This window comes from Hyla sarda, chromosome 5, assembly GCF_029499605.1.
Source record: "Hyla sarda isolate aHylSar1 chromosome 5, aHylSar1.hap1, whole genome shotgun sequence".
Classification (NCBI taxonomy): domain Eukaryota; kingdom Metazoa; phylum Chordata; class Amphibia; order Anura; family Hylidae; genus Hyla; species Hyla sarda.
The window spans coordinates 69,862,736-69,879,323 of record NC_079193.1 but is presented as its reverse complement, the minus strand read 5'-3'; the positions used below and the strand labels follow the sequence as shown (position 1 = coordinate 69,879,323).

Genomic DNA, 16,588 nt, shown 5'->3' with positions numbered 1-16,588 from the left:
TAATTTGGTCGTCCGACCATCTGACCGTTGATGCATTCATGACATATATCAATAATAATCGGTTCAATCTTAAAGGGGTATTCCAGGCAAAAACTTTTTTATATATATCAACTGGCTCCAGAAAGTTAAACAGATTTGTAAATTACTTCTATTAAAAAATCTTAACCCTTTCAGTACTTATGAGCTTCTGAAGTTAAGGTTGTTCTTTTCTGTCTAAGTGCTCTCTGATGACACCTGTCTCGGGAAACGCCCAGTTTAGAAGAGGTTTGCTATGGGGATTTGCTTCTAAACTGGGCGTTGCCCGAGACAGGTGTCATAAGAGAGCACTTAGACAGAAAAAAAGAACCTTAACTTCAGAAGGTCATAAGTACTGAAAGGATTAAGATTTTTTAATAGAAGTAATTTACAAATCTGTTTAACTTTCTGGAGCCAGTTGATATATAAAAAAAGTTTTGGCCTGGAATACCCCTTTAAGTCCCAGGAAGCCCTTGGTCCTAGTGGGGTTAAAAGGTCAAAAGATTAAAATATATAAACTAAGAAGACACTGTGAAGTACGGGGATATACTCGGCAGGCCTGGAGAAATATTTTTCTAAAAGATGTTTTTATGTCCTTGATGTATTTCTAGGTGTATATTAATATGTATATATATATATATATATATATATATATATATATATATATATATATATGTCAAAGAACAAAGCAGCACTCCTAAAGCGTGAGTAGGTGCCTGCAGCTAGGATCCGGGTCCAGGATCCTGCATACGTAGTTCCAAGGAAAATGCTGTGGCACTCAAGGTATGGTGAAAAAACGAAAACTATTTATTCATCCCAAATGTGCAAAGAGCAATGTTTCAATGGTCTCACACCATCATTATCAAGTGGCTGGATAATGATGGTGTGAGACCATTGAAACGTTGCTCTTTGCACATTTGGGATGAATAAATAGTTTTCATTTTTTCCCCATACCTTGAGTGCCACAGCATTTTCCTTGGAACTACGTATGCAGGATCCTGGACACGGACCCTAGCTGGAGGCACCTAGTCACGCTTGGAACTATATATATATATATATATATATATATATACACACAAATCAAAAAATATGTTGCAGTCTCTTGTAATACCTTTTTTATTGGACTAACAGAATTTTGTAGAGACAAGCTTTCAGGATTCCTCCCTTTATCAAGTCCAATAGACAAGGACTAATGATCAAAGGACTTTATAAATTATCAGGGAGGAATCCCGAAAGTTTGTCTCTACAAAATTCTGTTAGTCCAATAAAAAAGGTATTACAATCTGCATCACTGGATTAATATGGCTACTCACATTTACTATACAGATATGCACATACCTGAAGATGGTTTAGAACCCTGTGATGTCACACATGCTTGTGATGATGTCACCGTAAGCTGTACAAGGAGGTGCGCGCCGGCTGCAGTCTCTTCAGTGTGTTTTGCATTCACAACCTGTGTTGCAAAGTGTTTCTTAGAGAGTTTCTATTTGCGATAGAGAATTCAAGATTTTGACCGTTCCTTGTCTGAAGAGAGAACCACAAGGTAAGTCTCAGCCTCTTCTATTCATACATACACAGGGCTTTTTGTTTGACAGTTTTTTTTTTATTGCTGTTGCATTTTTTTTTAGCAAAAAAAAAAAACAAGAAATTAATTTCCAAAAGAAATAACAAAAGTTATATTTCTCATAGCATTGTGACAATACTTGGCTTAGGCATTAAACATAATAAAACACACAGATAGTATCATGACCACAGCTTTTTCTTGCAAAACTGCTAAAATGCAATTATGCCCAAAAAAGCCCCCCAAAAAAAGAGTCCTAATTCATGAAGTTCTAAAAGATATAAGTATGAGAAAGATTTGGTGGTGTAGTAAAAGAATAACAGAAAGATTAGGGCAGAAATATAATAAGTATATAATAGAATTCTGTGTGTACTAACAATAGAAATACTCTGGGTACTCCGAAAGGGAAAATTTTCAAATCAACTAGTGGCAGAAAGTCATATAGGGGGACGGATAGATCCCAATGAGGTGGGGCAGGTTCATTATTAGTAAATGTATATAGCAGGATAGCCCAATTGTATCTGCAGTATGAAGTTCACATGGCCCAGTGACCATACAGCCAAGCCCTTATAATCCACCATTACTGGGACAGAGTCAGGGTTATCAGATATTACTATGACCGGAGAGGTTCAGGTTTATCAGATATTACTAGGACCGGACAGGTTCAGGGTTATCAGATGTTACTAGGACCGGACAGGTTCAGGGTTATCAGATATTACTAGGACCGGACAGGTTCAGGGTTATCAGATATTACTAGGACCGGACAGGTTCAGGGTTATCAGATATTACTAGGACCGGACAGGTTCAGGGTTATCAGATATTTCTAGGACCAGACAGGTTCAGGGTTATCAGATATTACTAGTACCAGACAGGTTCAGGGTTATCAGACATTGGTAACCTCAGGGAAGATGTCTCCATATAAAACACTTATAGAGAAGCGTCTTCTTCTGAGGCTGCGATGGTCTTAGTGTTATCTTGTGGTTCTGTGCTGAACATTTCTGCTCTGTATGAAGGATCTATTGTATAATGACAGGAATGATGACATGTTGTCTAATGTGTTCACTTATCTCTCTCTCTCTCTAGTGTTTTCAGGCTCTGACCTGTGACCATGGCCTCTCCACAAGACCCATTGCTGAAGGAGGAGGAAGAAGCAATGGAGGACCATAGTGATATGGATGTAGAAAAGGACGATATCCCTGAGAGGCAGAACCTGCCATCTCTAAGCGTGATGTCCACCGCACGTTCCATCATCACCGTAGTGATCCTCGCCTTTGTTAATTTGCTCATCTATGCAAATCGCTCCAGCGTGGCGGGGGTGCTGCCTTATATACAGAAAGCATATGACACCAATGCTAGTCTGTCCGGCTTATTGAATACATTGTTCATTGGAAGCTACGTGCTGGTCGCACCAATTGCCGGATATTTGGGCGACCACTGTAATAAGAAATATACTGTTTGCGCAGGAGTCATCGTTTGGCTGAGCATGACACTTACTCTGTCATTCATCCCTGACGGGTACTTCCTGCTCTTCCTGCTGACGAGTGGGCTGGTTGGAGCCGGAGAGGCGACTTTCTGCACCATCGCCCCCTCCATCATTGCAGACCTTTTTACAAGTGACCAGCGGACCCGCATGCTGAACGTGTTTTACTCCGTCATACCTGTAGGCTGCGGACTAGGATACATCATCGGGCCCAAAGTGACTGATGCAGCAAGGGGCGATTGGCACTGGGCATTTCGGGTCACCCCTGGCCTGGGCCTCATAGCTGTGGCTTTGATGATTTTGGTCACAAAGGAGCTTCCAAGAACGACTACAAACGGGAAGAAGAACAACAAATCCCAGAAGTTTGCCAAATGGGCGACAGATCTGAAAAAACTATTTAAAAATCGAAGCTTCATGTTAACCACCATGGGATCGACGGCTGTATCCTTCATAGTGGGAGCCATAGGTGTATGGGGTCCGTCATACCTGACCCACGCACGAACACTCCTACAAGAGAAGGACCCTTGCCGTGCTGAACCGTGTGACTATCACGACATCCTAATATTTGGTGTGGTTACAGTCGTTTCCGGCATTCTGGGAGTTGTAGCAGGGACGGAGATAAGTAAACGATATCGCAAATCCAACCCACGGGCGGACCCGCTTGTGTGTGGATGCGCGATGATGCTCTCCGCCCCTTTTCTTCTGTTGGCATTGACTTTTGGCAACATCAGCCTCGTTGCCACCAACATCTTCATCTTCATCGGAGAGACGCTTCTGTCAGTAAATTTCACCCTCATATCTGACATTATACTAAAAGTAGTAACTCCGTGGAGGAGATCTTCAGCCCTGGCCGTGCAGATGACAATCTATCACCTCCTAGGTGACGCCGGCAGCCCGTACCTCATCGGCCTGATATCTGACACCTACGAACGAGGATATGCCAAATCCCCTCTTCTGAAATACCGCAGCCTGGAGTATGCCCTCATGACCTGCACCATAATGGCAGTCATCGGAGGGGCCTTCTTCATGGCCACGGCCCTATATATAGAGAGGGACGAAAAAGAAGCAGAGATGGAATCAGAACCTCCGTCATCCTCCTCCTCCTCACTGCTTCCTGCCGATGAGGACCGCGCTTTAGATTGAGGAAAAGTCATTGCTTACCTTTATCTCGTTTACTTCATTAAAAAAAAATTAAGAAAAAAATAACAGCTTTTGTTCTATGTTCCACTTTACCCCTTATTCTCTACCCAGGGGCGGACACAGACAGCAGAGGGCCCTTGTGCCTGTGCCCCCCCCCCCCAAGAAGACATCAATTGTTCAGCACCCCCCCTTCATGTGTCACTTACTCAGGTGGACCCCCATATGTCACTTGCTGTATAAAATTTATTAAGGCCTCCCATATGCCGCAGCTCATTCAAGCCCCCCACATTAGGTAGCATAGATTCCCAACATTAGGTAGCATAGATTCCCCACCTTAGGTAGCATAGTTTCCTCACATTAGGTAGCATAGTTTCCCCACATTAGGTAGCATAGATTCCCTACATCAGGCAGCAGTTTCCCCACATTAGGTAGCATAGTTTGCCCACATTAGGTAGCATAGTTTCCCCACATTAGGTAGCATAGTTTCCCCACAATAGGTAGCACAGATTCCCCACATTAGGTAACATAGTTTCCCCACATTAGGTAGCATAGTTTCCCCACAATAGGTAGCACAGATTCCCCACATCAGGTAACATAGTTTCCCCACATTAGGTAACATAGTTTCCCCACATTAGGTAGCATAGTTTGCCCACATTAGGTAGCACAGATTCCCCACATTAGGTAACATAGTTTCTCCACATTAGGTAGCATAGTTTCCCCACATTAGGTAGCACAGATTCCCCACATTAGGTAACATAGTTTCCCCACATTAGGTAGCATAGCTTCCCCACATTAGGTAGCATAGTTTCCCCACATTAGGTAGCACAGATTCCCCACATTAGGTAACATAGTTTCCCCACATTAGGTAGCATAGATTCCTCACATTAGGTAGCCATAGCCCCCCCAAACACACAGACAGACACAGACACACACAGAGACACAATTACCTGCCCTGCACAGCGCTTCTCCTCTCCGGCAGCGGCCTGACGAGTGACGTCACTGACGTCCTCCTGAGCGGGTCTGCAGAAGTAAGTCACTTGTGCGACGTCCCTCGTCAGCCCCCGGTCGGCCGGAGGCAGACTCACTGTCTAAAGTGCCCGCTGCGCTATTATACCCCGCAGCTGCTTTAGAACAGTGAGCAGCGGCGGCGCCAACCCTACCATGAACCTACTAGGCACAAAAAAAAGGGGGCAGCAAAATGCCGCCCCTGAAAAGTGCCACCTGGGACTTATGGTCCCACCGGGTCCCATGGTAGGGCCGACCAGAGGCGGCTCTAGACTTTGTGAGGCCTTTGGCGAAACTTGAACATGAGGCCCTGCTTTATTTTCTGCTGAAATTACATGGTGGTCCGGCTGTGAGATGGTTATACTGTGACATCACTGTGTATTATCCCTGTACTGTGACATCACTGTGTATTATCTCTGTACTGTGCCATCACTCTGTGTATTATCCCTGTAATTTGACATCACTGTGTATTAACTCTGTACTGTGCCATCACTGTGTATTATCCCTGTACTGTGACGTCACTGTGTATTATCTCTGTACTGTGCCATCACTCTGTGTATTATCCCTGTACTGTGACATCACTGTGTGTATTATCCCTGTACTGTGACATCACTGTGTATTATCCCTGTACTGTGACATCACTGTGTATTATCTCTGTACTGTGACATCATTGTGTATTGTCCCTGTACTGTGACATCACTGTGTGTATTATCCCTGTAATGTGACATCACTGTGTATTATCCCTGCACTGTGAAATCACTCTGTATATTATCCCTGTACTGTGACATCACTCTGTATATTATCCCTGTATTGTGACATCACTATGTGTATTATCCCTGTACTGTGACATCACTGTGTATTACTCCTGTACTGTGACATCACTGTGTATTATCTCTGTACTGTGACATCACTGTGTATTATCCCTGTACTGTGACATCACTCTGTATATTATCCCTGTACTGTGACATCACTCTGTATATTATCCCTGTACTGTGACATCACTGTGTATTATTCCTGTACTGTGACATCACTGTGTATTATTCCTGTACTGTGACATCACTGTGTATTATTCCAGTACTGTGACATCACTGTGTGTATTATCTCTGTACTGTCACATCACTGTGCATTATCCCTGTACTGTGACGTCACTGTGTATTATCCCTGTACTATGACATCACTGTGTATATTATCCCTGTACTATGACATCACTGTGTATATTATCCCTCCCTGTACCGTGACATCACTGTGTGTATTATCTCTGTACTGTGACATCACTGTGTATTATCCCTGTACTGTGACATCACTGTGTGTATTATCTCTGTACTGTGACATCACTGTGTGTATTATCTCTGTACTGTGACATCACTGTGTGTATTATCTCTGTATTGTGACATCACTGTGTGTATTATCACTGTACTATGACATCACTGTGTATATTATCCCTGTACTGTGACATCACTGTGTATTATCCCTGTACTGTGACATCACTGTGTATTATCCCTGTACTGTGACATCACTGTGTATTATCCCTGTACTGTGACATCACTGTGTGTATTATCCCTGTACTGTGACATCAATGTGTATATTACCCTGTACTGTGACATCACTGTGTATATTATCTCTGAACTATAACATCACTGTGTGTTATCTCTATACTGCAACATCACTGTTGATACTTACACTGCACTGTGACATCACTGTATATATTAAGCCTGTATACCCTAATGCCACTGTACATATTTACCTTGCACTGCGAGTGACAATACAGGGTAAATATGCACAGTGACATCACAGTTCAGAGTTAATATAAACAGTAATGTCTCTGTACAGGGACAATAAACAGATTTGCCACTACAGGGTTAATAAACGCAGTGTTGTCACAGTAGAGGGTAACTATACAGTGATGTCATTGTACCGGGAAAATATACACAGTGAAGTCAGCATTCAAGAATAATAAACTGTGATGTCACTACAGGGTTGTTATACACAGTGACATCAAATTACAGGATGAAGCACAGTGATGTCAGTTTATTATGAAGCACAGTGATGTCACAGTTTATTATGAAGCACAGTGATGTCACAGTTTATTATGAAGCACAGTGATGTCACAGTTTATTATGAAGCACAGTGATGTCACAGTTTATTATGAAGCACAGTGATGTCACAGTTTATTATGAAGCACAGTGATGTCGCAGTTTATTATGAAGCACAGTGATGTCGCAGTTTATTATGAAGCACAGTGATGTCACAGTTTATTATGAAGCACGGTGATGTCACAGTTTATTATGAAGCACAGTGATGTCACAGTTTATTATGAAGCACAGTGACGTCACAGTTTATTATGAAGCACGGTGATGTCACAGTTTATTATGAAGCACAGTGATGTCAGTTTATTATGAAGCACAGTGATGTCAGTTTAATATGAAGCACAGTGATGTCAGTTTAATATGAAGCACAGTGATGTCACAGTTTATTATGAAGCACAGTGATGCCTCAGTTTATTATGAAGCACAGTGATGTCACAGTTTATTATGAAGCACAGTGATGTCACAGTTTATTATGAAGCACAGTGATGCCACAGTTTATTATGAAGCGCAGTGATGTCACAGTTTATTATGAAGCACAGTGATGTCACAGTTTATTATGAAGCACAATGATGTCACAGTTTATTATGAAGCACAGTGATGTCACAGTTTATTATGAAGCACAGTGATGTCACAGTATATTATGAAGCACAGTGATGTCACAGTTTATTATGAAGCGCAGTGATGTCACAGTTTATTATGAAGCACAGTGATGTCACAGAGACTACAGAATGTACAACTGTACGTATGATGAAGATGGCGGGATGCTATCGAAACGTCACACATACATGGGGGAATAAAACACTTTGTTTTTGCACCTTATCTGGGAGTGCCGCTGGATCTTTAGTTTTGTAGATAGATAGATAGATAGATAGATAGATAGATATGAGATAGATAGATATGAGATAGATAGATCAGTGTATCCCAACCAGGGGGCCTCTAGCTATTCCAAAACGACAACTCCCAGCATGTCTTTGGCTTTATGAGCATACTGGGAGTTGTAGTTTTGCAACAGCTGGAGGCCCCCTGGTTGGGAAACACTGATCTATCTATCGATCATCTATCTATCCATCTGTCTCCTATCTATCTATCTATCTATCTATATCATATCTATCTATATATCTATATATCATCTATCTATCTATCTCTCATATCTATCTATCTTTCATCTATCTCTCATCTATCTGAGATAGATATGAGATAGATAGATAAATAGAAAGATAGATAGATACATAAATAGATGGATATAGATAGATGGATAGATAGATAGATATGAGATAGATAGATAGATATGAGATAGATAGATATGAGATAGATAGATATGAAATAGATAGATATGAGATAGATAGATATGAGATAGATATATATGAGATAGATAGATAGATAGATAGGAGATAGATGGATAGATAGATAGATATGAGATAGATAGATATGAGATAGATAGATAGATAGGAGATAGATAAAAAAAAAAAAACTCCAGAAGAGCAGCACAACAAAATTAAGAAAACCAATGCAATGGTGCACGCTGGGTGTGGACCTTGGTGAGAGGTTCACTTGTACTAGAAATAAGCAAGAGACCAGCAGCACACAGAAAAATTAGTGCAAAAAAGGTGGAGATTTATTGCTTTATCTCAGTGTACAAAAGAAGCGAAGTTTCAGCGACCTCTCGTCGCCGTTCTCAAGGAGCTTGAGAACGGCGACGAGAGGTCGCTGAAACGTTGCTTCTTTTGTACACTGAGATAAAGCAATAAATCTCCACCTTTTTTGCACTAATTTTTCTGTGTGCTGCTGGTCTCTTGATTTTTTTTCTTTTTTTTTTTTTTGGATAGATAGATAGATAATAGATAGATGATTTATATAGATCAGTGTTTCCCAACTAGGGGGGCCTCCAGCTGTTGCAAAACTACAACTCCCAGTATGCTCATAAAGCCAAAGGTATGCTGGGAGTTGTAGTTTTGCAACAGCTGGAGGCCCCCTGGTTGGGAAACTGATCTATCTATCTATATCATATAAATTTATCTATATCATATCCATCTATCTATATCATATCCATCTATCTCCTATCTATCTATCTATCTAATCTATCTATCTGTCTATATCATATCTATCTATCATCTATCTATATCATATCTATGTATCTATCATCTATCGATCTGTCTATCATCTATCTATCCATCTATTTATCTATCTTTCTATCTCATATCTATCTATATATATATATATATATATATATATATATATATATTTATGTATCTATCTATCTATATATCATCCATCTACCTATCTATCTCTCATATCTATTTATCTATCTATCTCTCATCTATCTGAGTTAGATAGATAGATATGAGAAAGATAGATATGAGATAGACAGATAGATAGATAGATATGAGATAGATAGATATGAGATAGATAGATAGATAGATATTGGATAGATAGATAGATAGATAGATATGAGATAGATAGATAGATAGATAGATATGAGATAGATAGATAAATATGAGATAGATAGATAGATAGATAGATATGAGATAGATAGATATGAGATAGATAGATATGAGATAGATAGATAGATATGAGATAGATAGATAGATATGAAATAGATAGATATGAGATAGATATGAGATAGATATGAGATAGATATGAGAGATATGAGATAGATAGATAGATAGATAAGTAAAGATGATGCAGCACTCCACAATAATGCATAAGGTGGTGTTTATTCCAGCATGTGCAAAGACAACGTTTCACCAGTCTCTCACTGGCTTTCTCAGTGAGAAAGCCAGTGAGAGACTGGTGAAACGTTGTCTTTGCACATGCTGGAATAAACACCACCTTATGCATTATTGTGGAGTGCTGCATCATCTTTACTTCTCTGGATTGAGGAACCAGTGGACCCAGGTTCTAGGAATGCGTGCACCCCATCTCCTTTTTCATTTTCTTCTCCTACTCTGGACAACTGAGGTGCTGCCTTTATCTTTTTGCTGTAGATAGATAGATAGATATGAGATAGATATGCGATAGATAGATAGATATGAGATAGATAGATATGAGATAGATAGATAGATATGAGATAGATAGATAGATATGAGATAGATAGATAGATATGAGATAGATAGATATGAGATAGATAAATAGATATGAGATAGATATGAGGATAGATAGATATGAGATAGATAGATATGAGATAGATATGAGATAGATATGAGAGATATGAGATAGATAGATAGATAGATACGAGATAGATATGAGGATAGATAGATAGATATGAGAAAGATAGATAGATGCATAAATAGATGGATATAGATAGATGGATGGATGGATAGATATGAGATAGATAGATAGATCAGTGTTTCCCAACCTGGGGGCCTCCAGCTGTTGCAAAACTACAACTCCCAGTATGCTCATAAAGCCAAAGGAATGCTGGGAGTTGTAGTTTTGCAACAGCTGGAGGCCCCCTGGTTGGGAAACACTGAACTACCTCCTACTGTCTCCTACAACTTTCCCCCTCTCCCCCAAGCAAGTTCCTTACTTTAAAAGGGCAGCATCAGCAGTGGGCACTGGGCAGGTAAGTCTTCCATACTGGTGGTGTCCGGGCCTGTATACACACAGCGGGCCTGCTCCACAAGGTCCAGCATACAGGGGAGTGAGAGAGGGGGAGGAGCTTCATACAGGGGAGTGAGAGAGGGGGAGGAGCTTCATACAGGGGAGTGAGAGAGGGGGAGGAGCTTCATACAGGGGAGTGAGAGAGGGGGAGGAGCTTCCTGTCTGCTCTTCCCAGTCTGCATAGCGCGGCCCCTGCGTGGTGACTGCTGGCTGAAGGTTTATTTAAAAAAATGATCCCGGAGTAGATGGCTCCGGGGGGCGGGGGGTGCAGCGGGGGCTCGGGCCCCTTACTGGTGGCCATGAGAGCTGCTAGTGACCTACTGCTGCTAGGGGGGGGGGCAATCATGATGTAGGGGGGGCCGTGGCCCCCTCTGGCCCCCCTAACCCCCCCCCCAGAGACGCCACTGGCTGCAGGGGTGGTTGAACGCAGCGTCCATCCGGGTGCTGTCAAACTTGCTGTGGTCGGGGAGTATGCGGTGGTATGTGCCCTAATGCTCGCCTCTGGGGGCTTGACCTCTCAAGCTGGGCCCCTGTGCAGCTGAACCGGCTGCACAGGCGATATGTCCGCCCCTGCTCAGGACACCATCAGTAACTAGCAGATGTGGCATGAGGTACGGAGGTATAGTCACATGATAAACTAAGTAGAATCCCCTAGGTAGACAGCTGATTAAGAAAAAGGTTGTGATGATATGTAACAGGACTCCCCTTTACCATGTACCCTTATGAAACTATTACTTTTACATAGCAAAGAATCTATGGGGCCTCCTCAGCTTACAGGCCCTAATGATACCTCTGCGCCCCTGTGGCTTCACCTCTTGGGATGCGTAGTATTGGAATCACATTATTAAACCCTTTCAGAGTAGTTTCTACTCCCTTTGGTTTGTTCGTATTCACAACAGAGTCACATTTTGCATGTAGTAGAGATGAAGATAAGAACAAGATAATTGGTGCAGATAACAGGTGCAGACATAAAACCTTGGCATCCCAAACAAGTGTTTTATATCATTTACATCAGTCTGTGTTTTGAAGAAGCGATTACGGGGACATCTTTAAAAACACACACATTGTATCAGCTGGCAAGGCAATTACTCTTAATTCCTTCAATTTGGAATTTGCAAATTCTTTGCCAAGCCTGACTTAGCCCACGTTCCTACTTCTAATGATTTAGATAACATTTTCTGTGGCAAAAATGCAAAACAAAAAGAGGTTTTCACACGTGCAGTCAGCCATATCACTGCCTAGAGATTCAGGTCTGTGACCCTTTGTCTTGCATTCAAGCTTCTCCTTACCTGGGTAAGTCTTCCAGGCATACTTATTGGAGAAGCTGTTTAGTTTTTTTTGTCATTCTTAAAGGGTGGGATACATTGAGGGTAAGGCATGTGCACCTGTAAACAAGGAACACATAGCCCATTTAGACTGGAGAATGCGCTCACATTGAATTTACTATGCAACTTTCCTCTGGCGCACATGCTGTTTGCGCTGTGTGCGCCAAAGGGCCATATTTAAGGGAAAAGTATGCATGGTTTCACTCCTGCACCTTTGACACAAATGTATTAAAGGGGTACTCTGCCCCTAGACATCTTATCCCCTATCCAAAGGCTGTACCCCCCGCAATCTAATTGTTCAGAACTCTGGGGTGACGGCTCGGAAATCGCAAAGGGTCCCAGTGGCCAGAACTCTCGTGACAGACATCTTATCCTCTATCCTTTGGGGTACCCCTTGGAGTACCCCTTTAAAAGGGACTTCAAGATTGTGCAGAGCCCACGCCATCCCTAACCATTCTTATCTAGCTGTTTCATATTTACTTTAAACAACCCAGTTAACGAAGTGGATGACACTCCATGGGTCAGGATTTAGCCCCTGCTTTACTGCTGCTCCGCAGACCATAAAGTACACAGCGGTGTGCACAAAGCATACCACTATGTACTGAATATGAGCCCAAACTCCCATTTCTTTTGAGGTAACCAATCATCAGATTTTACCCTATATATCACTTGGCAAAGCATTTTATAGGGTCAAATCTTTACCCTCACCATCCTGGCGGACGCTCCTGTCCCAGGGATGGTGAGGATATGAACTTATAAGATGTTCCCTGCCAGCCCCGTAAGTAGTCCCCTGGACGGGGAGCTCTTCTCGCCTAGTCCCATGTCTTCGGCCGGCAGTGATTCCCTTCTGTTTGATTGACGGGCCGCGTGATCGCTCTGCTCACTGAACAGACGGAGCAGAGTGATGACGCGGCCCATCAATCAAGAGCGTCACTGCTGGCCGAAAACATAGGACTTGGTGAGAGGAGCTCCCCGCCCAGGGGACTACTTAAGGGTGCAGCGGGGAGCAGTTTATAAGTTCATATTCTCACAATCCCCACGGGCAGGAGTGTCCCCCAAGGATGGTGAGGATAAAGATTTTACCCTATATATAACGCTTTGCCAAGCGTTATTTAGGGTAAAATCTGATGATTGGTTATCTTTAAAGAAAAGGGAGTCCCTGCTCTAATGGGGCTAAGCTCCACCAGTGCATATACAGCTGCAGGGGAAGCTTGAACTGTGCAGGAGGCATATATTGTATGTCTCCTGCCCAGCCAGGAAGAAGTTAAGTAGTAATGCTGTGCATGGTTATTTAACTCTTTTGCGGCAAGACACTAAACCGCAATCTAAATAGCTGCTTACTGATGAAACAAGTGCTTCGATACATTACATAACGGTGCACTTTATACTGTGTAATGTGCTACTGGCAAAGATAAGTAGTGATACTGTTACGCCGAGCGCTCCGGGTCCCCGCTCCTCCCCGGAGCGCTCGCTACACTCTTCCCGCTGCAGCGCTCCGGTCAGATCCACTGACCCGGGGCGCTGCGATTCCGCTTCCAGCCGGGATGCGATTCGCGATGCGGGTAGCGCCCGCTCGCGATGCGCACCCCGGCTCCCATACCTGACTCGCTCTCCCTCGGTCCTGTCCCGGCGCGCGCGGCCCCGCTCCCTAGGGCGCGCGCGCGCCGGGTCTTTGCGATTTAAAGGGCCACTGCGCCGCTGATTGGCGCAGTGATTCCAATTAGTGTCTTCACCTGTGCACTTCCCTATATCACCTAACTTCCCCTGCACTTCCTTGCCGGATCTTGTTGCCATCGTGCCAGTGAAAGCGTTTCCTTGTGTGTTCCTAGCCTGTGTTCCAGACCTCCTGCCGTTGCCCCTGACTACGATCCTTGCTGCCTGCCCCGACCTTCTGCTACGTCCGACCTTGCTTCTGTCTACTCCCTTGTACCGCGCCTATCTTCAGCAGCCAGAGAGGTGAGCCGTTGCTAGTGGATACGACCTGGTCACTACCGCCGCAGCAAGACCATCCCGCTTTGCGGCGGGCTCTGGTGAAAACCAGTAGTGACTTAGAACCGATCCACTAGCACGGTCCACGCCAATCCCTCTCTGGCACAGAGGATCCACTACCTGCCTGCCGGCATCGTGACAGTAGATCCGGCCATGGATCCCGCTGAAGTTCCTCTGCCAGTTGTCGCTGACCTTACCACGGTGGTCGCCCAGCAGTCACAACAGATAGCGCAACAAGGCCAACAGCTGTCTCAACTGACCGTTATGCTACAGCAGTTACTACCACAGCTTCAGCAGTCATCTCCTCCGCCAGCTCCTGCACCTCCTCCGCAGCGAGTGGCCGCTCCTGGTCTACGCCTATCCTTGCCGGATAAATTTGATGGGGACTCTAAGTTTTGCCGTGGCTTTCTTTCCCAATGTTCCCTGCATCTGGAGATGATGTCGGACCTGTTTCCCACTGAAAGGTCTAAGGTGGCTTTCGTAGTCAGCCTTCTGTCTGGAAAAGCCCTGTCTTGGGCCACACCGCTCTGGGACCGCAATGACCCCGTCACTGCCTCTGTACACTCCTTCTTCTCGGAAATCCGAAGTGTCTTTGAGGAACCTGCCCGAGCCTCTTCTGCTGAGACTGCCCTGTTGAACCTGGTCCAGGGTAATTCTTCCGTTGGCGAGTATGCCGTACAATTCCGTACTCTTGCTTCAGAATTATCCTGGAATAATGAGGCCCTCTGCGCGACCTTTAAAAAAGGCCTATCCAGCAACATTAAAGATGTTCTGGCCGCACGAGAAATTCCTGCTAATCTACATGAACTCATTCACCTAGCCACTCGCATTGACATGCGTTTTTCCGAAAGGCGTCAGGAGCTCCGCCAAGATATGGACTCTGTTCGCACGAGGCGTTTCTTCTCCTCGGCTCCTCTCTCCTCTGGTCCCCTGCAATCCGTTCCTGTGCCTCCCGCCGTGGAGGCTATGCAGGTCGACCGGTCTCGCCTGACACCTCAAGAGAGGACACGACGCCGCATGGAGAACCTCTGCCTGTACTGTGCTAGTACCGAACACTTCCTGAGGGATTGTCCTATCCGTCCTCCCCGCCTGGAAAGACGTACGCTGACTCCGCACAAAGGTGAGACAGTCCTTGATGTCTACTCTGCTTCTCCACGTCTTACTGTGCCTGTGCGGATGTCTGCCTCTGCCTTCTCCTTCTCTACTGTGGCCTTCTTGGACTCTGGATCTGCAGGAAATTTTATTTTGGCCTCTCTCGTCAACAGGTTCAACATCCCAGTGACCAGTCTCGCCAGACCCCTTTACATCAATTGTGTAAACAATGAAAGATTGGACTGTACCATACGTTTCCGCACGGAGCCCCTTCTAATGAGCATCGGATCTCATCATGAGAGGATTGAACTTTTGGTCCTCCCCAATTGCACCTCGGAAATTCTCCTTGGACTTCCCTGGCTTCAACTTCATTCCCCAACCCTGGATTGGTCCACTGGGGAGATCAAGAGTTGGGGGCCCTCTTGTTCCAAGGACTGTCTAAAACCGGTTCCCAGTAACCCTTGCCGTGACTCTGTGGTTCCTCCAGTAACCGGTCTCCCTAAGGCCTATATGGACTTCGCGGATGTTTTCTGCAAAAAACAAGCTGAGACTCTACCTCCTCACAGGCCTTATGATTGTCCTATCGACCTCCTCCCGGGCACTACTCCACCCCGGGGCAGAATTTATCCTCTCTCTGTCCCAGAGACTCTTGCCATGTCTGAATACGTCCAGGAAAATTTAAAAAAGGGCTTTATCCGTAAATCCTCCTCTCCTGCCGGAGCCGGATTTTTCTTTGTGTCCAAAAAAGATGGCTCCCTACGTCCTTGCATTGACTACCGCGGTCTTAATAAAATCACGGTTAAGAACCGCTACCCCCTACCCCTCATCTCTGAACTCTTTGATCGCCTCCAAGGTGCCCACATCTTTACTAAACTGGACTTAAGAGGTGCCTATAACCTCATCCGCATCAGAGAGGGGGATGAGTGGAAAACGGCATTTAACACCAGAGATGGACACTTTGAGTATCTGGTCATGCCCTTTGGCCTGTGCAACGCCCCTGCTGTTTTCCAAGACTTTGTTAATGAAATTTTTCGTGATCTGTTATACTCCTGTGTTGTTGTATATCTGGACGATATCCTAATTTTTTCTGCCAATCTAGAAGAACACCGCCAGCATGTCCGTATGGTTCTTCAGAGACTTCGTGACAATCAACTCTATGCCAAAATTGAGAAATGTCTGTTTGAATGCCAATCTCTTCCTTTTCTAGGATATTTGGTCTCTGGCCAGGGACTACAAATGGATCCAGACAAACTCTCTGCCGTCTTAGATTGGCCACGCCCCTCCGGACTCCGTG

General features: G+C 44.2%; 1 protein-coding gene across 1 annotated transcript; it reads left to right on the top strand.

Moving 5' to 3' along the window:
* Positions 1–1,454: 1,454 nt before the first annotated feature.
* Positions 1,455–4,216, top strand: LOC130272533 (protein spinster homolog 1-like). Its single transcript, XM_056518382.1, has 2 exons — positions 1,455–1,558; positions 2,660–4,216. Exon 2 carries the CDS (start codon positions 2,685–2,687, stop codon positions 4,197–4,199), a length of 1,515 nt encoding a protein of 504 aa, XP_056374357.1. The 5' UTR covers positions 1,455–1,558; positions 2,660–2,684; the 3' UTR covers positions 4,200–4,216.
* Positions 4,217–16,588: the final 12,372 nt, after the last annotated feature.